The sequence below is a fragment of the Muscardinus avellanarius genome, assembly GCF_963383645.1.
Source record: "Muscardinus avellanarius genome assembly, chromosome: 16".
In the NCBI taxonomy this organism is placed as follows: domain Eukaryota; kingdom Metazoa; phylum Chordata; class Mammalia; order Rodentia; family Gliridae; genus Muscardinus; species Muscardinus avellanarius.
In genome coordinates this window covers 16,721,597-16,748,621 of record NC_137802.1, presented here as the reverse complement: position 1 = coordinate 16,748,621, position 27,025 = coordinate 16,721,597, and the positions used below count along the sequence as shown (strand labels likewise).

The window sequence follows — 27,025 nt, the reverse complement described above, 5'->3', positions numbered from 1 at the left end:
TTGAATTGAATTCTTTCATCCTCACTCCTCTCTTTGGAACCGTACTTTTGCCGGCTGGCTCCGGCCCCAGCTGGCATCCCCCATCCACAGGGAGGAATTTCAGCTTAACTTCTGGTGTGAAGCCTACAAGCTCCCCTGTCTTTGTCTAGATTTTCCTAGATTCCAGCATTATACTCTACCCGCCTCTCAACTACATAGTTCCAATTCTTTCTTCAAGAATCAGACCACCCATGTCTTTGGTGGAATTAAATGGGATCAGGGGCAAGAGACAACTTTGTTCATTTATAAAAGAGACCGTTTATATATACTGTTTCTGTTTTTAAATTACCACAGATTATCAGATAAAAAAATAAAATTGTCGTTTGCTTTTCCTAAATTTTATTCAGATACAGAGGTTGGATTTTTATTGAATCCTTGTTTTGCACAAGGATAATCAAGATACATTTGGAAATCTTCAGTTGATTATATTAATTTGGAGCTTTCCACCTGGTGATCTGCAAAGTTACAGATATGGACCCTCTGGCTGAAGCGTGGAGACCAACTATCTGCAGCCAGTGCCATCTTCTTCAACTTGGCCCATTCATTCCCACTTTCTAAGCGAACCCCGACATGAAAACCTTGAGAGTCCAAGCACTTGGAGGCTCTCCCATGGTTGCTTTGGGTGTGTGTAGCTACGGACACAAGTTAAAATCCTATTCTGTTTCAAGGAGAAAAAAATTGTATATTCTTTATTCTTCTGACAATATTTTACTTAAAATCCCTTTGGTCTAAGTTCCTTTCTATCATTAGTGCAGAGAATCTTTTTGTTGTTAAAGTTAATTTAGGTTCAAATTGAAATTTGGGCAAGATAAACAGCCGGGCCAGGGGCACACATCACAGGACTCGGAAGCTGAGCCGAGGATCGCAGGTTCAATGCCAGGCTCGGCAACTTAGTGAGGCTCTCTGAAGCCCTGTTTCCAAACAAAAATTAGAATAGGACTGGGGTAGAGTTCAATCCCCAGCACCACAGTAAAGGAAGGGGGAGGGAATCATAAAAGGTGTGGGGAAGTATGTCCCCCGCCCTACTGTGTACTTGAAGTGGTTTTTACAGATGTGGCTATTGTGTGCACTGGGGGAGACCTGAGCAGTGAGGGAGGAGGAGAGCGAGGAGGGAGGAGGGACAGAGGCCCAGGCGGTGCATCTAGAATAAATGTGTTCACTATGGGAAAGAGACTCTTTGGAGTGGGACCTGGGGGAGGGAGGCCTTGGGTGGCACAGGGCGTGGGTGACTTGGGGACACTCATATGGCCACACTGTTTTCCACCAGGCTGGGCCGCAGGTACTCGTAGGGTATGTCCAGGCTTTCGTTTCGCATCTCGATTTCCCTATCCAGGACGGCCAGCTCCTCCCTGAACTTCTTCAGCACAGCCTTGGGCTCAGAGCCTGAAAAGTACTCCTCCTCATGCTGGCCCAGAGGCACCTAAGATGGACGGGAGAAGAGCTGCACCCTACGGTGCCAGTTTGGGGCTGCACGTCCCCCTCTTCTCGGGACCCTGGGCACCTGGCTCTCACCATAACAGGCTGGCGTCTGCCCAGCTGCCAAGTGATGGCCATCTGGAGAGTGGACTGACTGATGTCGGGCAGCGAGTCCACCACCGTCTTCACTGTTGCATCCTTGGTGGTGGGCGGGGGCAGCCTCATGGTGCAGGGCGCATTGGGGATCCAAGAGTACCAGTCCAGCTGTGGAGGGGCAGGGAAAGGGGTCAAGGCCGGCCGCGCATGAAAGCCCCTTGGCCACCTGCACGCGGCGCCTCCCGTGCAGGCCACACGCTCCCAGCCACCTCCCCCTGGCAGGTACCTGGCCCAGGTGGATGGAGGAGTGCTGGCCGGTGCAGGTGAAGATGCACACGGTGACAAAGTGACAAGCCTGGGCCAGAGACTGCAGAGAGGAGGGAAACCCTAGGAGAGTGGGGAGTTAGAGCCGTGAGGCCAGGCACAGGAGCTGAGCTGAGACACCCAGAGAGAACGAGGGCGGAGCAGATGCCAGATCCCGGTGTGGTGGTGCACGCCAGTGAGCCCAGTACTCGAGAGGCTGAGGACCGCAGGTTCAAGGCCAGTCGTGCACCTTGGAGAGACGCTTAGCAACTCAGCAAGGCCTTGTTTCAAAATAAAAGGGCTGGGGCCTTTGGGTTCCATCCCCAATACAGAAACTACCAAAAAAGGGGAGGGAATAAGAAGAGGTGCCAGGGTTGTGTGTGGTGATGCACACCCGCTCCTGTGATCCAAGTACCTGGGAGGCTAGAAAAGGAGGATTATGAATTCAAGGCCATCCTCAGCAACCTAATGACATCCTCAGAAGTTGGGGTTTTTTTTTTCCCCTTTTGTAGTTCTGGAGATGGAACCCAGGGGCATTCTACCCCCCAAGCAACACCCCTAATCCTATTTTTTTTTTTATTCTTTATGTTGAAACAGGGTCTCACTGAGCTGCAAAGGGCCTAAGTAGCTGAGGCTGTCCACAACTGCGATCCTCCTGTCTCAGGCCCCCAAATGCTGGGATTACAAGCGTGCACCACCATGCCAGGCTTTATTCTTTATTTTGAAACAGGGTCTCACTGAGTTGCAAAAGGCTGGTCGGCAATTCCAGATCCTTGTGTCTCAGCCTACCAAATGCTGAGACTCCAAGCCTGTGCCACCACCCCCAGCTGATTCTCAGCAATTTAACGGGGCCCTGTTTCACAATGATGGATAAGAAGGGCTGTGGGTGTTGCTTGAATGTATGACACCCCTGGGTTCAATCCCAGTACCACAAAAAGAAAGAAAAGCGGGGTGCCAGAAACTCTCAGCAACTTGTGGAAACCCACAGCTGAGCATCCCAAGCTTTTGGCTGGGGTTGGGGTGGGAAAGGAGGAGCGCCCCGGGAGAGCCCCAACCAGTGGGGCTAGAGCTGGCTCTCAAGAGACAGGGTGTCGTCTCCCCCAGGTGTTCAGCTGTCTGGGCTGCGTCACATCGGCGGCCAAAGTGGGGAGATTTACACCACGGGAATGGGCAGAGGCCACGAGTCGGGCTCTTGTTCTGGAGAGCCACATGGTACGCACAAGCCCTGTTCCCACTGCTCTTGGGAGTTTTTAGGGGGTTGGAGGTGCTTTCGGAAGATTCTATCAAAGCAGAAGGCATCCTGAGGAGAGCTCTAGAGCCTGTGTCTTAGTTCTCAGAGACCCCTGTTACCTCGATCCTGGGCCCCCAGCAGCCCAACCTCGGTGATCTCCCGACACCAGCTCTGCAGCTCGTGGTCCTCCCTCACAGCCGCGTCCGTCTGGTAGTAGAGGTTCACCATTCCTTCCACGTACCTGTGGGCAGGAGTGAGCGCGGAGAGCTGAAGCCTGTGTGCCTGGTTCACGTGGCCAGGCCGGGGCATCAGCCCAGCCAAAGTCCTCCTCCTCTTCCTCCTCCTTTCTCTCTCTCCTTTTTGGTACTGGGAATTAAATCCAGGGGTATTCTATCTCCAAGCTATACCCCCAGCCCTTTTTATTTATTGTGAAACAGATTCTCACTAAGTTGCTGAAGGTCCCACTTAGTGATCCTCCTGCCTCAGTCTCCCAAGTACTGGGATTACAGGTGTGTGCCACCGCACCCCTCATCTCCTTGCCTTCTTCTCCACCTTACCTCAAGGGCCCCGTCTTCCCACTGGCCTTACCGATAGAGGATTTCCCAGAGCCGCAGGGCATCTTGGGCATAGAAGCAAGACTTGATGCCCAGGAGCCCCCGCTCAGCCAGGTCGTCAGGTGGACAGAGTGAGCTGTAGGTCAGAAGGGCCCCTGCTCGCTTGAGCAGCTCCAGGTGGCCGCCCCCACCTGAGCTCACCACCTGAGGAGCGAGGACCAAGGGCGTCAGCCACAGGCACAGAGAGCGGCCCAGATCACAGAGCTGGAGGGAGAGCCAACCGAGATCGCCCCTCCCTTCCCGGTACCTGGTCGAAAATTCCAGAGTCAGAGACCAGCCCATTCCTGGCCCGGAGGTTAATTTCCATGGTGTATCTCAGGTGAGGAATTATAAGCTGGGGGAGAGAAGCAAGGAAAGTAAGACTGGGGCGGTGGCAGGTGCCTGCAGGACACAGGCTGGGAAGAGGCAGGCGGGTCTGCAGGGACAGCGCAGCACTGCCTGATCCCTACCTCACACCCTGACTTAGCGCTTCATCACAGCTCAAGGAAATCATTCTCTTTCCCTTTCACATTCTCTTCATGAGTCCAGACCAATGTTCTCCAACCATTTTTCTTTCATGAACAATCCCTAAGGATCCTTGGGACTTTCTTTTTCCTAATCCACCCTATGGAATTTTTTTTGGGGGGAGGAGGATTTAGGATGTTTTGTTTTTTGTTGTTGCTGTTGCTGTTGTTTGGTGCTGGGGATTGAACCTAGGGGATTTTTACCTCTGAGATACACCCACAACCATCTTTATTTTGAAACAGGATCTCACTAAGTTGCTGAGACTGGCCTCAACCCTGCAGTCCTCCTGCAGTCCCCCAGTGGTGTTTCACTCTCCCCTGGGAAGACACAACTGCACCCCTGAGAGGGTGCGGTCTGAGCTGGCTGCCCCAGGACCTCATCTGCTCCCTCTCTCCATCTCTCACCTTTCTGTTCTTCAAAGGGCCATGCTCAGGGGCGCATCTCAGGACCTTTGCCCGGGCTGTTGCGTGAGCCCTGAACGCTGGCCCGGCCCCTCACTGGCTGCCTCCCTCCTCTCAGCCTCCACGTCAGCTCTTCAAGGCACCATTCCTGACCTCCTGCTCTACACACGCCAGCCCCCCACGGCTTGCGCTCCCTGCGCCATAGGTGTCACAGCCCAAATGCTCCATACACCTTCACTGTCTGCCCCCTGGCTGGACATGAAACTCCCAGCAGCCAGAGTGGTTCTGGCCCCGGAGGAAACACCAGTCAACATCTTAATGGTGAACATTTTGCTCTCATTGTAATAAGGGAGGCCACGGTTGACCTGAGCCCCTCTAACGGGCCAATGTTACCTTTTTATTTATCTATTTATTTTGTGGTATTGGGATTGAGCCCAGGGGCATTTTTACCTTCAGGCTACACCCCAGTCCTTTTAACTTGCTGAGGCTGTCCTAGAACCTGTGATCCTCCTGTCTCATCCTTCCAAGTACTAGAATTACAGGCGTGCATCATAATGCCCGACCGGGCCTGTGTTACTATTTTTGAACCCTTCAGTGACTAGATAGAAAGATTTCTCAGCCGGGCGTGGTGGCGCACGCTTGTAATCCCCGCGCTTGGGAGGCGGAGACAGGAGGATCGCGCAGTTTCGTAGCCAGCCGCGCTGGCGTAAGAGACCCTGTTTCAAAAATATAAAATAGGTCTGGGAGTGTAGCCCGGAGGTAGAAGGGCTTCCAGGAACCCCAGTACCACCAAAAAAAAAAAAAAAAGGAAAGATTTTTCACATTATTTGTGTGGTTTCCTCAGATTCAATGAAATTTTAGTCATTTGCATGTACTATTTATGTACCATATGAACATCTGTGCTTTATACATGAAAAAGGAATTTTGCACCCCTTTCCCAGGAATCGTTCTCAGTTCCCTGGGAGTCAGAGGTGCTACCACCCACTGAGGAGCCGCCAGGCCACCTGCCCTCCCTCGCTCTCCTGGCCCCTGGGTGCTTCTGCCAGAGGTGGCAGTGTGCGTCAGGGCGGGGAGAGCGGCAGGCCGGGGGAAGGGAAGTGGGTTACCTTGAAGATCGGATGGACAGACGGAAGGCTCCTCATGGTGGCCACTGCAAACACCTCGGCCATCAAGTGTCCCCGCAGAAGATGGGACTGCAGCTCGTGAAGCTGGAAGTCCGAGCTGCGGACCCAGCATTTGGCCAGGAGCCAGGCCATCGGTGGATCCGTGGGCACGAAGAGCGGCGGAGGGGCCGATCCGATCCTCGGCAGCTGGAGCTGGACAAGGGCGAGAGCGGGAAGGGAGGGCTGCGAGGGGCTGGGCCAGGCGTCCTGTGCTGCCCTGGCCCCGCACCTTTAACCTCTCTTCCTCCGCCAAGTTGTTAAAATGTTTACTGGTGCATTGCAATTACACACCGGCGTGAGATTCAAAGGGATGCGGCCACACATGCAGGCAGCCCTTGCTGCGTTTCCTCCACATCCCGCCCCACTCCTTGCTAGAGAGGTTGGTAGTGACGCCTCCATGTAGGGACGTACAATTATTTGAAAGAGTTAGCATGGTGGCGCACACCTATAATTCCAGCATTAGGAGGCGGAGACAGGAGGATCGCAGTTCATGGACAGCCTCAGCTACCTAGTGAGGCCCTCTACAACTTAGTGAGACCCTGTTTCAAAATAAAGAATAAAAAATAGGGCAGGGGGTGTAGCTTGGAGGTCGAATGCCCCTGGGTTCCATCCCCAGACCCGCAAAAAAAAAAAAAAAAAAAAAATATATATATATATATATATATATATATATATATATATATATATATATATCTTTGCTCAGTCTTCTTCTCCCCTCCCCACCTACCTTCCCCATAGGCTGCTCACAGTCTCCCTACATTGCTGAGGCTGGTCGCAAACCCGTGACCCTTCTGTCTCAGCTCCCAGTGCAGGGATTACAGGGGTGTACCACCACACCTCGCCTAACTTTGGTTCTTTTGTTTCTGCTCTGTGGCCTCTTCTGCAGCTCTGTGCCTGGCTCTCCCTTTCCCTGCCCTGGAGCCCCCTGGACCTCCCTCTGCACTCCGTCCATGCCTGTGGCTGCTATGCGCTTGGGGCCCAGAGTGTCAGCGTGAGACTGGAATCCCGACGCTCAGCACCCCCAGGCGGCACCTGCACAGGGCTGCCTGCCAAGGTGCCACGGGTCCTTCACCACAGCCCTCGCCAGCGTCCTCGTTCTCAGCTCAGCCTGGGAGCCTCCCCTGCCACACTCCAGCCCACCGCCCGCGGCCCCTCGAGGAGCCGAAGTCCTCCACCCGCTCACCTGGATGGCCATGGGCAAGAGCTGCCCATCAGGCTGCAGCTTCAGCATGACCAGAGGGGCGGCCAGGTGCTGCTGGCTGCAGCTGATGACGTTGGCCTTGATCCCATCCAGCAGAGAGAAGTCCGCTTCAAACAGGGTGCCGCCCTGGGGGAGAGGCCAGGCTCCCTCAGCGGCTGCTCCTCCCGCCCTGGCTCGCCTGCTCTGCGCAGGCAGTGGGTCACCTGCTCGTTATTTCACAGAATTCTGGGTGGGGGCTGCTGGGGATTGAACCCAAGAACATTCTGCCCTGAACTACACCTCCACCCCACTTTTGAGGGCTCTCTTTCATTTTGGCTTTGTTTTGCTTTGTTGTTGTTGTGTGTTTGTTGTAAGTGTGTGGTACTGGGGACTAAACCCAGGGGCATTCTACCCCAAGCTGCACCCCCAGCCCTATTTTATTTTTATTTTGAAACAGGGTTTTGCTAGGTTGTTAGTAGTCTCACTACTTGCTGGGGTTGTCCTCGAACCTGGGATCCTCCTGTCTCAGATTCCCAGATACTGGGATTACAAGCGTGTGCCACCACACCTGGCTGGTTTGGTTTTTGGGGATTGAACCCAGGGGGATTCTATCTCCAACCTATATACCCAGCTCTCTATTTTATTGGGTTATTTTCTTTGTAGGTTTGGGGATGGAACCCAGGGGCATTCAACCTCCGAGCTACACCCTCTGCCCTATTTTTTATTCTTTATTTTGAAACAGGGTCTCACTAAGTTGCAGAAGTCCTCATTAAGTAGCTGAGGCTGTCCGCGAACCTCAATCCTCTGGTCTCAGCCTCCCAAATGCTGGGATTACAAGTGTGTGCCACCATGTCCAGCTTATTGTTTATTTTTAAACAGGGTATTGCTAAGTTGCTGAGACTGGCCTCTAACCTGAATCTTCCTGTCTCAGCCTCCCCAGTACTGGGATTACAAATGTGTCATCATGCCCCATTTTTCATATAATTATTATACATTTTATTTGCATTAATCCAAGTTTTACAAAGGTAGAAATAGATGATCAGAGACAATGGGTATCTTGTCTGAAATCACACAGTTTATACAGAGACAGGATTCAAATCCCAATCTGTTTCCATATACCATGAATTTTCTCTACCAATTGTCCCATGTTGAGTCTTGAATAACCACCACATTCTTCCAACCCTGATTTTCTTTTCTGTCTTTATTGTCATTTCTTTTGGGGGGGGGGGGTAGTAGAAGTTAAACCTAGAGGCATTCTACCTCTGAGCTACACCCCTAGCCCCTTTTTTTTAAAAACAGAGTCTTAATAAGTTGCTGGGCCTGTCTTCGAACCTCTGATCCCCCTGTCTGAGCCTCCCAAGTACTAGAATGACAGGTGTGTGCACCACCATGTCTGGCTTTGGCCCCGATTTTCTTACTCTGCATCCTCCCTGACTCCTTAGCACCAAGGCCCAGCCACGTTTCTTTACTTTGACTCTGTCTCTATGAAGTGTCCCACCTTTACACCCTCACAAGATGCTATTCTCACGTGGAGAGGAAGCCTGGACCAGTCCTTGATCAACATCGCTCAGGATTTCTCTGTAGGATTCCTTCTAGCCAACCACAGTGAGCCGGCCCACAGTGGACCTTACAGCAGTGTCGCCCATGCTAACACCACAGCCTATCCAGGCTCTGACGTCCATACCTGCAGCTCCTCCTCCAGCCGGGCCTGCAGTTCCTCCATCCCTGGAGGGAAAACGAGGCGGGCAGGAAGGCAGATGGAGCGCCTCAGCAGCATGGGGTTGGCGCCATTGAGAAACTGGTACCCAAAGAAGGCATCCTCCTTCCAGGACCGCTGTACTCTCTCTGGGGATGGCAGATGCTCAAGGTGTGTGATCTGAGCTCCTGGTCCTTCCAACCCCTCCAAACTGTCCCTGCTTCATCCCAGCCCGGTAACCCAGGCCTCTGGCTTCTCAACCCTGTTTCTTCCTATTTCCCCCTGGGTGGGGTCGAGGGAAAGGGTCCTGGGAGGAGTGCCAGGGTAGAGAGACTGACCAGCCAGCTTGCCGTAGCCACACCACACAAGCCGGTTAAAATCCTCCAGGTCATCCCAGTTGGTCAACAAATTCACAGATCTTTTGATAGCGAGGTCTGTCAGCCTTAGGGGAAGAGGGGCACCGTTATTCTTAAAGTGGAATGTCACTGGGAGGGGTCCAGCCCATTGACCTGCACTAGACCAGCACACCCCGGCTCTCACCCCACGGCCAGCGAGGCTTCAAAATCGATTTTCTTGTTCTCCAGAAACCGCTCATCTGCGGGGAGGTCAGATAAACTGGCCCCAGCCACATTCAGGATCAGGCCAGCCTTCCAGTTGCCCCACCTGTGAGGGAGAGATGGAATCAGGCGGGTGCTCCCAGGGCCAGCAGCTCCCTGAGGAGGGGCGGGGCTCACCGGTACAGCTTCCTTCTCTCCTCCAACTCCTCTTCCCTGTGTTTCCTGAACAGGCCTTGAGTGTCTCCAACCATCGTGCAGCCTGGAAGTGCGGGAGGGGCGCGTGTGGATCTGCTGAGGGCTCGCCCTGTCCCTGCCAGGCAGCCCTCGCGGTGGCTCTGGGGGCTGGCCTCTCCCCCAGTCCATGCCCTCCCTGAGCTCTATCTGGCACCAGCGCCATTTTTTTTTTTTTTTTTTTTTTTTTTTGGTGGTACTGGGATTCTTGGAAGTCCTTCTACCTCCGGGCTACACTCCCAGACCTATTTTATATTTTTGAAACAGGGTCTCTTACGCCAGCGCGGCTGGCTTCGAACCTGCGTGATCCTCCTGTCTCCGCCTCCCAAGCGCGGGGATTACAAGCGTGCGCCACCACGCCCGGCTCACCAGCGCCATTTTTTATTTTCCTTGTACCAGGGACATTTCAGCTAAACCCCCAGACCTTTTTGTTTTTTCTTTTGAAACTGGTCTCACTAGGTTGCTGAGGCTGGCATTGAAATACAATCCTCCTATCTCAGCCTCCCAAGCACTAGGATTACAGGTGTACACCACTAACTTTGGTTTGGGTTGTACATTTTTTATTCATTCATTCATTCATTCATTCATTCATTCCATCACTCACTGTTACTGGAGATAGAACTCAGGAGCATTCTACCTCTAGGCTACACCCCAGCCCTATTTTTTATTCAGAAACAACATCTAAGTTGCTGAGGGTATTGTTACATTGCTGAGGCTGACCTCTAACCTGCAATCCTCAGGTCTCTGACTCCCTAATGCTGGGATTACAAGTGTGGGCCACCACGCCGCCCAGCTAACCCTTGGGTGTGAGGACTCCCAAGAGCCCCGCCCGCGGGTCCCAGCCCACACCCGCCGCCCTGCCTCTGCCCGCTCCTGGACTCACCTGTGCCCTCGGGGATGCTCAGGACAGCGTGGCCCTGCACCCAGCGGTAACAGGGGAACCTGTACTCGGCCCCTCCATCCCCCGGGCCCTGCACAGAGATCCAGTTGCAGAACCAGGCGTCGTCCTGCAGGAGGTGCCATTTGCGCAGCTTCACAAACAGCAGCGACCCGAGGTACTCGGCCACGTCCACGTGGAATTCCTGCTCCTGGGGGACCACGGAGGCTCAGCATCAGAGGGGCGGTGGGGGGGTGGGGCGCTCGGGCCGGGCCCCGCTTCCCGTGCCCCACGCCCTATTGCAGGGTCTAGGAGACAGGGCTCTAGGGCTGCAGCACAGCCAGGTTCTGGGTGGTTGGGCGCCTCAGCCTAGAGGGAGCTCAGGGAAAGAGGGCGGTGCTCGCCTCCCTCCAGCGCCCCCTCCCTGCAGTCTCGGGGGCAGCAGGAGCTGTGGGCTCTGCAACCGGCCCGGTGCCCTCTGCAGCCAAGGAGAGTGGAAGGCTCTGCCCACCCAGAGCTGGGAGGAGCGGAGCTCCAGGCAGAGGCCCAGGAGCAGAGGGGAAGGGAGCGCGGCCAGGAGCCCAGAGTGCCTGGGGTGGGAGGCGGTGGGCCTGCAGCTTACGCCAGGGCTTTGGATTTGGTCCTGAAAGCAGGCGGAAGACATGCAAAGGTTTTAAGGCTAGTGATGTCCCATGGATGGAGAAGTGCTCTGGCTTCTGAAGGTGCAGAGCAGAGGCCTGGAGGGTTAAGTTGGACCGAGCAGGGGACTTGGGTGGCAGGGGTTGGAGGACTTCAGGTCCCTGGCAGAGCTGCGCAGGGGATGGGAAGGGGCGCTCGCTCAACGGAGGCAGAGACAGAGGAGGCACAAGATGCCTGGGAGAGGAGAGGCTGGGAGGGGACACGGGGCCTTCTGCATGCTCCTTTGCAGTGTCTGCTGCGGGGCACAGCTGGATATGGGGTCTGGAGGAAACCTGGACGGGCGATGTAAATTTGGGGCCAGTGGAAGAAAAAGTAACAGGACCAGGTAAAACACCAGGTAGACAGAGTATTGAGAAGATGACTAGCTCAGACGGTCCTATGTCCTCCCCTGGTTCCACCTCACCCCAGGGGATAAGGCCCCCCAAATCAGAGATCCAGCAACTGTGGACAAGATTGGAAACAGCAGCTCTTATTTTCAGTGATGCTGGGATTGAACCCAGGGGCATTCTCCCTCCAAGTTACATATTCTGGGATAGTGAGCCTGTCTCAAAATAAAAATTAAATCAGTCTGGGGCTTATGGGGAGTGGCTTAGAGGTAAAATTCTCCTGGTTTCAATCCCAATATCAAAACAACAAAAAAACAGAGCCGCTCTGGTGACCTCCAGGCTTGGTGAGATCTGCGGGCTGAGGGAGTGCAGGAGTATTCCCTCGATTGCCAGGAGGCCAGGCGGCAGGACAGCCACCCAGTGCTCTCTGAGGTCTGGGAGGATTTGCAGGGCGGGCTGGGGAGCATCGCCTCCGGGGTGTGTGATGGTTGATGGTGTGGGTCTGGGGTGCAGCACCCCAGCCCACTAGGTGAAGCTCACCTGGTCCCTGCAGGGCCTGAGCAGCGCCCCGAGCGCCGCCTCCCCGTGCTCACCGACCAACCACAGCTGCACCTGGTTCTTGGAGCCCGCGAAGATGGAGGCCCCGGTGGACACGCGGATGCGGTAGACACCCATCTTGCCCAAAGAAGTCGTGCGTCTTGTGAGAGGCAGAGGGTTGACGCGCTACATAAAGGAGCTGGAGACCCCGCCCTCTCCAAGTCCCTCTTGGGGTCGGGTGTAGGTGGCCTGTCCTTTGTCAACACCTCCTGGTGGTGCCAAAGGCCCTGCTACAGCAGCCCCAAACTGGGCCCCAATCCAGAAAGGCAGGGCCCTGCCTGGCGGGGGGCCAGGGAGAAAGCCGTTAACTTGGTGGGAGGAGGACAGAGGGGGGAAGCAGAGGAGGATTGGAGTAGAAAATATGCAAGAAGGACTCAACACCGGGCCCAGCAAAAGATGTGCAGGGCGTGGTGGCCGCACTAATATCAGGACTTTGGGAGGCTGAGACTGCAGGACAGGAGGATCGCAAGTTCACAGCCAGCCTCAGCTAGTTAGTGAGGTCCTCCTCAACTTAGTGAGACCTGTTTCAAAATAAAGAATTAAAACTAGGGCTGGAGGTATAGCCCTGAAGTAGAATGCCCCTGGGTTCAATGTGAAGTACCACAAAAATAAAACAAAAAGAAATAAACAAAAAAATAGGCGCCGGGCGTGGTGGCGCACGCTTGTAATCCCCGCGCTTGGGAGGCAGAAACAGGAGGATCGCGCAGGTTCGAAGCCAGCTGCGCACGCTGGCTTAGGAGAAAATTAAAATGTAAAAATAGGTCTGGGAGTGTAGCTCGGAGGTAGAAGGGCTTCCAGAAACCCCAGTACCACCAAAAAAAAAAAAAAAAAATAGGGCTGGGAGCTGGGCGTGGTGGCGCACACTTGTACTCCCTGCGCTTAGAACGCTGAGACAGGAGGATCACACAGGTTCAAAGCCAGCCTCAGCTACTTAGTGAGACCCTGTTTCCAAATAAAGTAGAAAATAGGTCTGGGAGTATACCCTGGAGGTAGAAAGCCCCTGGGTTCCACCCCCAGTACCACCAAAATATAAAATAAAATAGGGCTGGGCTGTAGCTCAGCTCAGAGGAGAATGCCTCTGGGTACAATCACCAGTAACACACACACACACACACACACACACACACACACACAAATCCTATGAGTGAGGGAAGCATGCCCCAGAGGGCAAACCTGTGATGAGGGGAGCAAGCCTGAGTGGCTAGGAAGGACCCCATTACCTGAACACACACACAACACAAGTTACTTCACCCATACCAAAGGAAATGCTGGAGTGTATAGGAGAAAGCAAAGTGGGTGAGGACCCACAGTCTTCTCCAGCATTTGAAGAAGGTACAGTTGAGCTGCAGAATTATTTCAGCCAGCTTTGCACTCTCTGCCTTCCCTGTGTCAGCCTTTGGGCTCAGTCCTTTTGAGCTTAAAGCCTCTGCCTCACCAGGCATGGTGGAGTACACCTGTAACCCCAGTCCTTGGGAGGCTGAGACAGAAGGATCACAAGTTCCAGGCCAACTTCAGCAACTTAGCAAAAAAGAAGACATCCCCCAAAAGACTGCAGTGAGCTGGAAACGCTCTCAAAAGCACCCTCCACTTTCAGGAATGCCCCCAAACAAGAAGCATGCAGAGTCTCTCCATGGGCTTGTCATTTTGTGTCAGGTGCAGGACCTGCCACAAAACAGGCGTTCTGGACATATAAATCTGAATTCATTAAGAAATGCGCCTTTAAGCTGGGTGTGGTGATTCTATAACTTAGTGAGACCCTGTTTCAAAATAACTTAGAGGAGCCGGGCGTGATGGCGCATACTTGTAATCCCCGCACGTGGGAGGCTGAGACAGGAGGATCGTGCAGGTTCGAAGCCAGCCTCAACTGGCTTAAGAGACCCTGTTTCCAAATAAAATATAAAGCAGGTCTGGGAGTGTAGCCCAGAGGTAGAAGGCCCCTAGTTTCCATCCCCAGTACCACCAACATAATAATAATAATAACTTAGAGGAACTGGGCATGGTGGCATATGTTTGTAATCCCAGCATTTGGGAGGCTGAGACAGGAGGATCGCAGATTCACGGATAGCCTCGGCTACTTAGGCCCTTTGCAACTCAGTGAGACCCTGTTTCAAAATAAAGAATAAAAAGTAGGGCTAGGGGTGTCGCTTGGAGGTAGAATGCCCCTGGTTTAACCCCTAGTACTGCACACACACACACACACACACACACACACACACACACCTTTTATTAAACAGCTGAGCGCAGGTGTCTCCTGATGGATTCCCTTCTCTAGGAGAGCCTGGGAAGCTGGACAGACTGGTCTGTCCTCTCAGGAGAAAAGGAGAAGATAGCTTCTCCTGTCTGCTCAGGTGAGAGTCTAGCAATACACCTGAAGCCCAGCATATGATGCCTCCATCAGGCATGAAGTTCAGCCTTGGCAGACCTGCACATGTGTGCGCACAAGTGCATACACACACACACACACACACACACACACACACACACACACACACACGGTTTTTTTTTTTTTTTTTTTTTTTTTTTTTTTTTTTTTTATGTTCCACGTAAAAATAAAAATTTTTTTTTAATTTTATTTTATTGGTGCACTGTATTCATACATCATAGTGGGATACAAACTTTTGTAGACATACATGCACACATCGCCCAGTCAGCCCCCACCCGATCCCCACCCCATTCTCTCCCCATCCCTCCCTCCCATGCTTGGCTTAGTGGTTGACATCTAGTATTATAGCAATTTATCCAAAATTAAAAATGATAATCTCACATAACAGTTTCATTTGTCTGATACCAAGCTTTTGATGACTTAAAGATAACATTTCAATATTTCTTTTTGCTTTCTTTCTTACCAGAGAATATTTTTTTCTTTTTTTTTTTAGGTGAAACTATCATATATTTATTTTTCAGAAAAAAATCTATCCTGATATGGAATATGGACTCTAGATACCCAAAACAATCTCGAAGCAAAAACAAAGCTAGAAGATGTATATTTTCTGATTTCAAACCATATAAAGCTACAATAATTGAAACAGTGTAGTACTGTTCTAAAGGCAGATATATAGACCATTGGAGTTAAATACAAGCCTAGAGCTAACTTCTTCCCTATATTGTCAAGTTATTTTTGACAAGGTTTCCACGAAGATTTGGTGGTGGAAATAATAATCATTTAACTAAATATTGTTGAAAAATAATAATTACATGGAAAAGAATAAAATTGGACCCTTACCTAATCCCACATACAAGTATTAACTCAAACTAGATAAAAGACCTAAATATAAATCTTAAGACTATAAACTTTTAGGAGAAAATCTGGGTCATAAAACCTCACAACATTGAAATTGGCAGTGATTTCTTGGATATGATTTCAATGGCACAGGCAACAGAAGAATATACAAACTCCCTAAAAAATAAAAGAAAATATTGTATATCCAAAGACAATGTAAACAGAGTTAAAAGTTACTAATAGAATTGGATAAAATATTTCCAAATGCTATATCTGAAGGTATATTAATATTCCAACTAGAAATCCTAAAAATTAACAACAATAAAGGCAAACAATACAATTTAGAGATAGGTAAAAGACTAACATAAATAATGAATCTCCACAGATAACCAATCTTAGTTGTCTGTTGGATGGAAACTCTTGTTTCTCTGGTTCTGGTGAGTGTTACCTATTTCTTCTTTGTAGTTAATCTCTTTGAGTATTTTCTCCAGCGCTGGTTTTGAAGACATAAATTCCTTCAGTTTCTGTTTGTCATGGAAGCTTCTTATTTCTCCATCTAATTTGATAGAAAGTTTTGCTGGGTAGGAAATTTTTGGCTGGAAGTTGTTTTCTTTCAGAGTTTGGAATATGTTACTCCAAGCCCTTCTGGCTCTCATGACTTGGTTTGGGAAGTCTGGAGTGATTCTAATTGGTTTGCCTCTGAATGTCACCCCTTTGTTTTTGTTGCCTTTAAGATTCTCTGCTTGGCTTCCACATTGGTCATTTTGACAATTATGTGGCGTGGGGATCCTCTTCTCGGATCCTGTCTAAAGGGAGTTCTATAAGTTTCCTGGATCTGTGTATCAACCTCTTGCTCTATATTTGGAAAATTTTCTGCTATTACTTCCTTGAAGAGATTGTTGATCCCTTTGGTATCACTTTCTTTTCCCTCCTCTATTCCAATTATTCTTAGGTTAGCTCTCTTAAGATGGGCCCATATTTCTTCAATGTCAGATTCCTGCTGTTGGATATCTTTTTCTAGATTAGAAACTATGCATTCATTTTTGGATTGCTCATCTTCTAAGAGCGAGATTCTGTTCTCCATGTGGTCTAATCGGTTGTTTGTGCTTTGAATTGAGGCCTTTACTTCATTAATTGCATCCTTTATCTCCTTTTGGCTCTCTCTGAGTTCTTTTCGAAGCACCTCTATTATTTCTACAGTTATTTTCCTGATTTGATCTTCTAGAAATCTCTGATTTTCTGTTTTATCAGGTTCTGATGTTGTGGGGTTGTGCACATTCATTACTTCAGTGTTATTCCTCTTTCCCATGATTTCGGAGGTTTGTGCCTTCTCTGGGTTCTTCCCTTGGGTCACTATGGCTTCACTTAAGGTGCTCTGGATCTTGAGTCTGTATTATCTCAGACCCTACTACTCCTTTACTGGGTTGTATCACAGAGTCTCCGACCCAGGGAGTCGATAGAGGCTGCTTTAAACTATGGGGGGGTGCCAGGTTGCACACTCTCCTATGGTGTGATATCTCTGCCACCACCACTCCCTCACTGGGTCAAGTCCCAGGAGGCACAATACTGGGATTTCTCCTCTGTGGCCCACAATTTGACTCACTGTTCTTGAGTACGTAGATGTAGCTGTACTGGACTCGGTGAATTCACTGCTGCTGCCGCCGCCGGTGGCAATATGGCGCCTCTGCCACGCCCTCGGCCATGAGGCTGGCGTATTTTTTCTTCTCTGGTTTTGATTTCCACTCTGAATCCCTGCAGCGTGTGCTGAGCTCAGCCACTGGGAGCTTTAAATGCTGTCTGCGCTGAAAGATCCCGCCTGGCTGTTCCGCATCGGCTCACCTCGGCTTGCTGTAGCCGTCCGCTGAGTTCGCCGCTGCCGCCGGCAGTATGGCGCTGCTGCCGCGTCCTCGGGCGCGTGTGTCTCCTCTGTGGCCCTGAGCTCTGTTCTCAGTCCGCTTTCTCTCTGGAGCCTGGTGGTTTTTTTGTTTTTCTGGTGATGGTGTTTTCTGGCTATGAAAGGCGCTCTTTTTGTGGTAATGGAGATTGGTTGTTAGCGGGACTCTTAAGCCCCGCTTTTCTCGGTCGCCATCTTCCCGGAAGAATAAATCAAAAAATCACACACACGGTTTTTAAAGGGTTGGGATAGCTATGTGTGGTGGCACACATCTGTAATCCCAGTACTTGGGAGGCTGAGACAGGAAGATCATAGATTCAAAGCCAGAGTAGACACTAAAAGTGAGGCTTTCCACAACTTAGTGAGACTTAGTAAAACTAAAACTAAAAAGGGCTGGGGGTATAGCCCGGAGGTAGAAAGCCCCTGGCTTCCACCCCCAGTACCACCAAAAAAAAAAAAAAAATAGGGCTGGGAGTGTAGCTCAGAGGTAGAAGTCCCCTGGGTTCAATTCTCAGTACCACAAAAAATAAAAACAATAAAAATAAAGGTTTGGGGTTAAAGCTGGACGTGGTGGTATGCATTTATAATCCTAGTATGTAGGAGGCTGAGACAGGAAAATCGCAGGCTTGAGCTTCAGTAAGTAGTGAGACTCCCATCAACCTAGCAAGACCCTGTTTCCAAATAAGAAATAAAATCAGTCTAGGAGTGTAGCTCAGAGGTAGAATGCCTCTGGATTCAATTTTCAGTACCACACACACAGAAAGTTTTGGGGGTGAAGCTTGAAGGTAGAATGTCCCTAGGTTTTATCCCTGGTGCCTCAAAAAATGAAATTCAGAAAAATCAATATATTATAAAGTTGTCATCCTTAGCTATGACACAAACCCTATAATTTTCCTACAGATAAAAAGTGTGATTGACGAGTTGGGAAGATATGGAGCAACCACTCTGTATGGCTGTGGGTGACCCCAGTGAGGTGAGGTAGAGAGGTGAAACCCTCCTCCCTTTCCGAGTAGGAATGTCTACCTCTGTCCTGTGTCCACCCCTCCTTTGTATGTTGGAGGGAGGGAGCCGACTTCCCCTTGAGTTTATCAGTCTTCAGGAGGAAGGACTTGTACTTGTGGCCTGTACTTAATGAAACACACGTGAGGAAATCTCATCTGCACATGAAACAGACTTGAATGGTGAAATGCTGGGCTTCAAGCTGATTTTATAATCATATTAAACTTTGGGGGGTCTTGAGAATTGAGTATATTTTGCACATGAGATAAATATAAATCATTGAGAATGAGAGGGCATTCTGGTGGTAAGCAGTCTTCAAAATAGCACCCAGAGATGCCTACCTTATAATGTACATAGCATTATGACAGTCTTATAGACTTTTGTGGGGGGGTACTGGGTTACTGGGGTTGAATCCAGAGACCCCAGTTATTTTTTATTTTATTTCCAAGAGACCCCACAGCCTGATTTTATATCTTATTTGAAAACACGGTCTACTAGGTTGCTGAGAGCCTTGCTAAATTGCCGAGGCTGGCTTTGAACCTGCAATCTTCCTATCTCAGCTTCACAAGTACTTGGATTATAAGCCTGTGCCACCACACCCAGCATTATTAGTACAGATATATATATGTACATATATTTACATATATATTAGTGTATGCATATATACATAACATTTATATACATATACATATGTATGCATATATATATATTTTTTAAGTGGTATTGGGGATTGTACCCGGGGGCATTTTACCTCTGAGCTACACTCCCAGCCCTATTTTTTATTCTTTATTTTGAAACAGGTTCTCACTAAGTTGCAGAGGGCCTCACTAAGTAGCTGAGGCTGGCCACAAACCTGTGATTATCCTGTCTTAGCCTCTCAAATACTGGGATAACAAGCATGCATCACCACACCCTTCTTTTTATAGACATTTCAATAGTCTCCTCCCAAATCGTATGAAGTTGGTCTCAATACAGCAGGAATGATGGGAGTGACTTCCAAAGCTAGTTCTTAAAAAACATTGTGATTCTCTTTCTCTATCTTCATACTCTGGGATAGATGAGCTGCCATTCATGAGGACTCAAGAAACTCTGTGGAAAAGTCTACTGGGCAGAGAATTGAGCCCTCCTGTCATGAACCAGCAAGGGACTGGGGCCTGGAGCCAACAGCTTCTGCAGGCGCCATCTTGGTAGCAGATCCTCCAGCCCTGGTCCAGCCTTCTGATGACGGATGACTGTAGTCCCACCCAGCATCTTGACTGAAACCTAAACTACCTGCAGTGGACCCGAACTACAGCCACTGGACTCTCAAAAGTGTGAGAGGATGTGGTTGTTTTACACCAATGAGTATTTGTTTGTTTGTTGTGGTGATTATATATATATATATATATATATATATATATATATATATATATATATAGTGTGTGTGTGTGTGTGTGTGTGTGTGTGTGTGGTACAGGGGGTGGAACCCAGAGGCTTTCTACCTCCGGGCTATACTCCCAGACCTTTTTTATATTTTATTTGGAAAGAGGGTCTCACTAAGTTGCTGAAAGCCTCACTAAGTAGCTGAGGCTGGCTTCGAACCCGTGTGATCCTCCTGTCTCAGCCTCCCAAGCGCGGGGACTACAAGCGTGCACCACCACCCGGCCTTGTTGTGGTGCTAAAGATTGAACCTAGGGGCATTCTACCTCCAAGCTATACTCCCCAGGCCTATTTATTATTATTATTATTATTATTATTATTATTATTATTATTATTATTTGGCACTGGGGATGGAACCCTAGGGCATTCTACCTCCAAGTTAAACCCCCCAGCCCTATTTTTTACTCTTTATTTTGAAACAGTATTTCACTGATTTGCAAAGGACCTCATTAAGTAGCTGAGAGTGTCCATGAACCGTGATCCTCCTGTCTCAGGCTCCCAAATGCTGGGATTATAAGTGTGCGCGACTTTGCCCAGCATATTTTTTATTATTTATTTTGAAACAGGGTCTCACTAAATTGCAGAGGGCCTCACTAAGTAGCTGAGGTTGGCCGCAAACCTGCGATCCTCCCGTCTCAGCCTCCAAGTAGTAGGATTATAACACCACACCCAGCTCACACACTTATTTTCTGAATCCTCAAACTCATGAGCTTATGTAAAAGCAAAAATGTTCAGGATGTAGCCGGGCGTGGTGGCGCACACTTGTAATCCCAGCGTTCGGGAGGCTGAGACCGGAGGATCACGGTTTGCGGACAGCCTCAGCTACTTAGTGAGGTCCTCCATAACTTAGTGAAACCCTGTTTCAAAATAAAGAATAAAAAGAGAGGGCAGGGGATATAGGTTGAAGGTAGAGTGCCCTGGGATCCATCCCCAGACCCGCAAAAAAAATAAAATAAAATAAAATAAAAATGTTCAGGATGAACTGACCACTTACAAAATTAGTCCTCACTCTGAGATTCCTCCCCAGTTAATAGCAGCTAGATGGCTAAGTGTTTTGAAAAGAGAGAAGACTTCTTAGATCTGGGGATGTGACCCAATGGTAGAGGGCTTGCCTAGGATGTGCACAGCACTGGAGGTTAAAAAAAAAAAAGACTTCAAAGTGTTTATGAAAGTACTGTTAGAAAACTTATCAAACAGCCAGGCAGTTGACAAATAGCATTGATGTTGAAAGACAGACCAACCACACAGGGTAATTCAGGCAGGCCAGGCTGGGTTCCAGAGCAGAGACAGGCAAAGGCGGCACGTCAGCTGCAAAGAGACAGGCTTGGGCAGCCAGCAAAGCTTGTCTCTGCGGGTGAGATCCCCTGGTCACTCCTGTGCTCCTCCTCTGTCTCCTATGGTTCCTGGACACTAACAAGAGATGGGACATGCAAATTCAGTGCAGGGAGAAGCTTCGGTGCCGCCTTTGCTTCTCTGTGGCTTCCAACATTAGTGGTTTTGGAACTCAAAAATCCAAAATTAAGGCACCAGTACAAAAGGACTAGATGAAACCAGAGATGTACTAGAACCACAACAGCACATATTTTTTATTTTTTTTTTATTTTTTATTTTTTTTGCAACGTTGGGGATGGAACCCAGGGGCATTCTACCTCCGAGCTACACCTCTAGCCCTATTTTTTATTCTTTATTTTGAAACAGGGTCTCACTAAGTTTCTGAGAGCCTAAGTATGTCAAGTTGCCTTCGAATCTGTGTGATCTTTCTGTCTCAGCCTCCCAAGTACTGGGATTACAAGCGTTTATCACCATGCCCAGTTTTTTGTTGGTTTGTTTGCGGGTCTGGGGATGGAAACCAGGGGCATTTGACCTCTGAGCTACATCCCTACTCTATTTTTTATTCTTTATTTTGAAACAGGTTCTCACTAAGTTGCAGAGGGCCTCACTAAGTAGCTGAGGCTGTCCGCAAACCATGATCCTCTGGTCTCAGCCTCCCGAATGCTGGGATTACAAGTGTGCGCGGCCATGCCCGGCTACCATGCCTGGTTTTTATTCTTTATTTTGAAACAGTGTCTCACAAGAGAGGAGAGATAAGTTAAAGACAAAATGTTGTGCCCAGCATAGTGACGCACACTTGCAATCCCAGTACTTGGGAGGCTGCTAGGAGGAGGAGGATCACAGGTTCACAGCCAGCCTCAGTTAGTGAGGCCCTCAACTGAATGAGACACTGTTTCATAATAAAGAATAAAAAATAGAGCTGTGATGTAGCTTGGAGGTAGAATGCTAATCCCCAGTATGGCAAAAAAAAAAAAAAAAAAGACAAACTGTTACAAAGAAAGAACCCAGGACTTGGTGATTTCAGAAAGAAAGCTGTTTATCATTCTCAGTAACTTTATTATTTTATTGACTTTTCTTTTTTGGGGTACTAGGGATTGAAGCCAGGGGCATTCTACCTCTGAGCTACACCCAACTCTATTTTATTTTTTTATTTGCAAACAGGGTCTCACTAAGTTGCTGAGAGCCTCACTCAGTAGCTGAGGCTGGCTTCGAACCTGCGCGATCCTCCTGTCTCAGCCTCCCAAGTGCTGGGATTACAAGCGTGCGCCACCACGCCCGCCCCACTCTCAGTCACTTTAGAGGACTAATGATGTCAAAATTAAGAAATGGTTTCTTGAAAGAGATCAAATGGAGGGTGTTTTCAGAAATATAATTTAGCCAGACATGGTGGTGCAAGCCTATAATCCCAGCACTTGGGAGGCTGAGGCAGGAGGATTGAAGGTACGTGGCCAGCCTCAGCTACTTAGTGAGGCCCTTTGCAACTCAGTGAGACCCTGTTTCAAACAAAAATAGACTAAAAAATAGGGCTGGGGGTGTAACTCGGAGGTACAGTGCCCTTTGGTTCCATCCCCAGTACTGCAAAAAAAAGGGGGGGGAAGAAGCAGCGTGGTGGCGCACACTTGTAATCCCTGCGCTTGGGAGGCTGAGACAGGAGGATTGCATGATTTCAAAGTCAGCTTCAGCTACTTAGTTGAGGCTCTCAGCAACTTAGTGAGACCCTGTTTCCAAATAAAATATAAAATAGGTCTGGGAGTATAGCCTGGAGGTAGAAAGCCTCTGGGTTTCATCCCTAGTACCACCAGAATAAAATAAAATAAAATAAAATAAAATAAAATAAAATAAAATAAAATAAAATATGCCTGGGAGTATAGCCTGGAGGTAGAAAAGCCCCTGTACCCCAGTACCACAAAAATAAATTTTAAAAAGGATGACTTAGAAGAGGAAACTAAGATCCTAGAGGTGAAACAGGACCACAGAGAACTCACAGGAAATAGAACAGACCCCTAGTCAAGGGGCTGTGCGTGAGAAACCCCCAGCGTGAGGCCCTGGACTCTGCACAGACCCGTTACTGGAATGACTGGGGAGGGACTGCATGTACTTTGCTGTGGGAGGAATGTGGCTTGTGGTCAGAGGATGGCTTGGCTGACCACATTCCAGACACGACCACATCCCACCTACTACTCCAGAACACCAGCGCTCCTACTACCCCCCCCCTTTTTTTCTATTTTTTTGTGGCAATGGGGATTAGACCCAGGGACATTCTACCTCTGAGCTACACCCCCAGTCATATTTTATTTTCTATTTGGAAACAGGGTCTAAGTTGCAGGGGACCTAATTAAGTGGCCAAGGCTGGCCTTGAACCTGCAATCCTCTGTCTCAGAGGATTGGGATTACAGGCATGCACCACCATGCCTGGCTTATTTTCTTTCTTTGTACTTTGAACCTCCACACGTTTTAATTTTTTATTTTAAAATGGGGTCTCACTAAGTTACTGAGAGCTTCACTACCTTGCCAAGGCTGTCCTTGAACCTGTGATCCTCATCTCTCTCAAGTACTGGAGTACAGACATATACAATGACACCCAGCTCAATGGCCAATGTGTGTGTGTGTGTGTGTGTGTGTGTGTGTGTGTGTGTGTGTGTGTTTTTTCAGTTCTGGAAATGGAACCCAGGGGCATTCAACTTCCAAGCTGATAGGTCAGTTCCCCATCCCCTCCCCCCACGTAACCCCTCAGCGGGGACAGGAGGCAGAACCCTGGAAGCCAGAAGTGTTGATATCATGAGACTCCAGGTGTCACAAGACTCCAAACATGGCAAGACAGACTTCAGAGGTTGCGAGACTACAGATGTCGCAAGAGAATCGGCATGTCTATAAAACATCGATGCATGTGACTCAGCTGGCCAATTGGGACTAAGTGCGACTTTTCAAACACGGGGCTCGTTGGTCCTTTCCCCCACGGCCTGCTGACTCCCCAAGGATGCCGGGTCCGAATAAAGCAGCAGCTTTTGATGACCTGGCTGGTATTTTACCTCCTTCGCAACTCCCTAGCTCCATTTTCAACATTTCACAAGCTACACCCCCTGCCCTATATTTTATTCTTTAATTTGAAACAGGGTCTCACTAAGTTACAGAGGTCCTCACTAAGCAGCTGAGGCTGTCCGCAAACTGTGATCCTCCTGTCTCAGCCTCCCGAATGCTGGAATTACAAGCATGTGCCACCACATCCGGCTCAATGGCCTATATTTTATAACAGAAGACAGTCTATTTTTTTGTTATTGTTATTTGTTTGGTACTAGGAATTGAACCTAGAGGCATTCTGCCTCCAAGCCACACCCCCAACCAGATCTTACTTCTTTATTTGAAAACAGGGTTTCATTAGGTTTCTGAGAGCCTCCCTATAGATGATCAAGGCTGACCTGTGATCATCCTATCTCAGCCTTCCCAAGTACTGGGATTTGAAAGGTGTACCACCATGCCCAGTGACAATCTAGCTTTAAAAATTATTACATGGAGCCTGGCACGGTGGTGCACACCTGTAACCCTAGTACTTGGGAGACTGAGACAAGAGAATCACAGGTTCAAGGATAGCCTCAGCAATTTAGTAAGACCCTGTCTCAAAATAAAAAATAAGAGCCAGGCGTGGTGGCACACGCTTGTAATCCCCGCCCTTGGGAGGCAGAGGCAGGAGGATCACAGGTTCGAAGCCAGCCGTGTGCGCTGGCTTAGGAGACCCTGTTTCCAAATAAAAATGTAAAAATAGGTCTGGGAGTGTAGCCTGGAGGTAGAAGGGCTTCCAGGAACCCCAGTACCACCAAAAAAAAAAAAAAAAACAAAAAAAAAAAAAGCAACAGTGAGAGTTGGGCATAGTGGTTCATGCTGTAATCCCAGCATGTGGGAGGCTGAGACTGGAGGATCGTGGTTAGTGGACAGAACAGCCTCAGCTACTTAGCAAGGCCCTTCACAACTCAGCGAGACCCTCTTTCAAAAATAAAAAGACTAAAAAATCAGCTGGGGGTGTAGCTCAGAAGTACAGTGCCCTTGGGTTCCATCCCTAGTACAAAAAAAAAAAAAAAGCAACAGTGAGCCGGGCATGGTGGCACACGCCTGTTATCTCAGTACTTGGGAGGCTGAGATGGGAAGATCGCAGGTTCAAGGGCAGCCTCAAGTAGCGAGACTCTCATCAACCTAGCAAGACCCTCTTTCAAAATAAAAATAAAATAGGGGTAGGATATAGCTCAGAGGTAAAATGCCTCTGGGTTCAATCCCTGATACCACACACACAAAAATAAAATAATAATAATAATAATAATAATAACAACAACAACAACAACAACAACAATAATAATAATGGCTGGGGATGTAGCTTGGAGGTAGAATGGCCCTGGGTTCAATTCCCAGTATCACACACAAAAGAAAATTCACGTGTGCAGTGTGTATGTGTGTGAGTGTGTGTGTGCTGTTTTAGTTAGGATATAATCTAAGCCATTGGAAACAAGAATTACTGAATTATTAATAATATTAGCTCAAATTGCAGATATGACATGATTGGGATTTGGGGTCATTTGGAAGTGATGATATAAAATTTGGCTACAATATATCAGAAAATAAAATTGCTGAGGGAATTGGATCGGTGACTTAGGAAAAAACAGTCTTTGTTTGGTTTCTGTTTTTGGAAACCTCAGAATCTGAAGCTAGAACAACTGAGAACATTTCCAGTGAAATTCCAAGTAATATGGTGTCATTTGAAAAATACTTAATCATGCAAATGATTTACATGGAATTAGATGTTTTCAGTCCAGTTAGTTTAGACTTAATATAGGGTGTGGATTTAAAAGGAAAAGATGACGTAATAACCGTGGGCAGCCCAAATCCATCCGTAACACCAGGAATGTACCACTATGAGTTTTTGGAAACACCTCGGATTCAATATGAGGTAACATGGCCATAAACGAAGAAGGAAGAGAAGGACGAGGAAGAGGAGGAAGAAAGGAAAGCGAATCACTTGTGAACGTTCTGCCTGAAGACAGGGTGTTAGGAGAAAGGAAGCCGCAGAGCCAGGCGAGCCGGGCTCCACGCGCATCAGGACGCCTGACCATGGCGCCGTCTGAGACGCCTGTGAGGACGGCGGTGGCCGGAGCCGCTGAGACTCTCCCGGAGCCAGAGCAGGGACGGGTTCCCCAGCCTGCCTCAGACACAGAGCACACAACACGCGACACGTAGTCCAGCATCTGCCACTTTTTACCCCAAGATGATACAGCCAATCCACTCCACACTGTCTGAGAAACCTGGCCTTTGTAACCAGGGTGAGGCACTGCCTCTCAGTCCAAGACACTGCAGCTGGGCGTGAAGGCGCACACCTGTAATCCCAGGACTTGGGAGGCTGAGACTGAAGAGTTCGAGATTGCCCACCTCCCCAAATAACGGAGAACACATAAGGGATGTAATTCCAAGCAGGGTTTATTGCTGCAGCATGTTCCTCACCGGCAAGGGGCCTTTCCGGATCGACGGCACTCACCTGTGGAGAGGGGGAGTCAGTCGTGGTCCGGTGGCCCCTAGCCTCTGGTTCCCTCTAACTTTATAGCCGGAGTAGGGGGTGGGCACACACACCAGAGCCCGCCAAGGAGAAGCCCGCAAAAGATACATCCAATCAATTAAACTGGTAAACAGGTACAACCACTGAGTTTAAAGCAATCACACATCCATTTGAATTACAGCAAATGGTTTCACAGAGCTGCCTCCCCACGTCATTGCCCGCCAAGGGTCTCCTTTGTCTTCCCTATGGGGGGATGTGTGCCCGTGCTTCAGGAGCCGCCCCTAGCTGGCAAATGTTTCCCGTCAGATAACTTTTATGGCTTCCAACATTCCTTCCGTATCACCCCTGTCTGAAACAAATGGCTATCTCCTCTGCTTGGACAAACGGCTATCTCACACTTATCTCCGGTACCTCAGCCAGGGTCTTAAGCAGGTTATAACAGAAGAAATAAGTTTGCCCATTTATTCAATTCATTGCTTACACAAACTGTTACCTTCTTATCCTAACCTTATATAATATTCCCTTAACTCTAATATTAGCAAGGGCTTCTTTAACTAAAACCTCAAGCTGGGGTAGACTTTTCTTCCTGCATTCCTACAAGATAAGAGGACTGCAGGTTCGAAGCCAGCCCCAGCAACTTAGCAAGGCTCTCAGCAACTTAGTGAGACTCTATTTCCAGATAAAAAATAAATTTGATC

General features: G+C 48.9%; 2 protein-coding genes across 3 annotated transcripts in view; one reads left to right on the top strand and one right to left on the bottom strand.

Annotated features, from left to right (window-relative positions):
* LOC308275080 (polyunsaturated fatty acid lipoxygenase ALOX12-like) overlaps positions 1-27,025 on the top strand; it is a gene marked incomplete at both ends in the record, with an annotated part of 176,883 nt that overhangs the window by 32,912 nt on the left and 116,946 nt on the right. The gene's annotated exons all lie outside the window — the stretch shown is intronic.
* On the bottom strand, positions 1,280-12,008 carry LOC308275076 (polyunsaturated fatty acid lipoxygenase ALOX15-like; the record flags this gene model as incomplete). Its single annotated transcript, XM_080713094.1, has 14 exons — positions 1,280-1,459; positions 1,552-1,719; positions 1,838-1,938; positions 3,205-3,326; positions 3,674-3,843; positions 3,947-4,033; positions 5,711-5,920; positions 6,951-7,094; positions 8,632-8,792; positions 8,982-9,085; positions 9,184-9,306; positions 9,378-9,459; positions 10,315-10,519; positions 11,874-12,008. 14 exons carry the CDS (start codon positions 12,006-12,008, stop codon positions 1,280-1,282), a joined length of 1,992 nt encoding a protein of 663 aa, XP_080569220.1.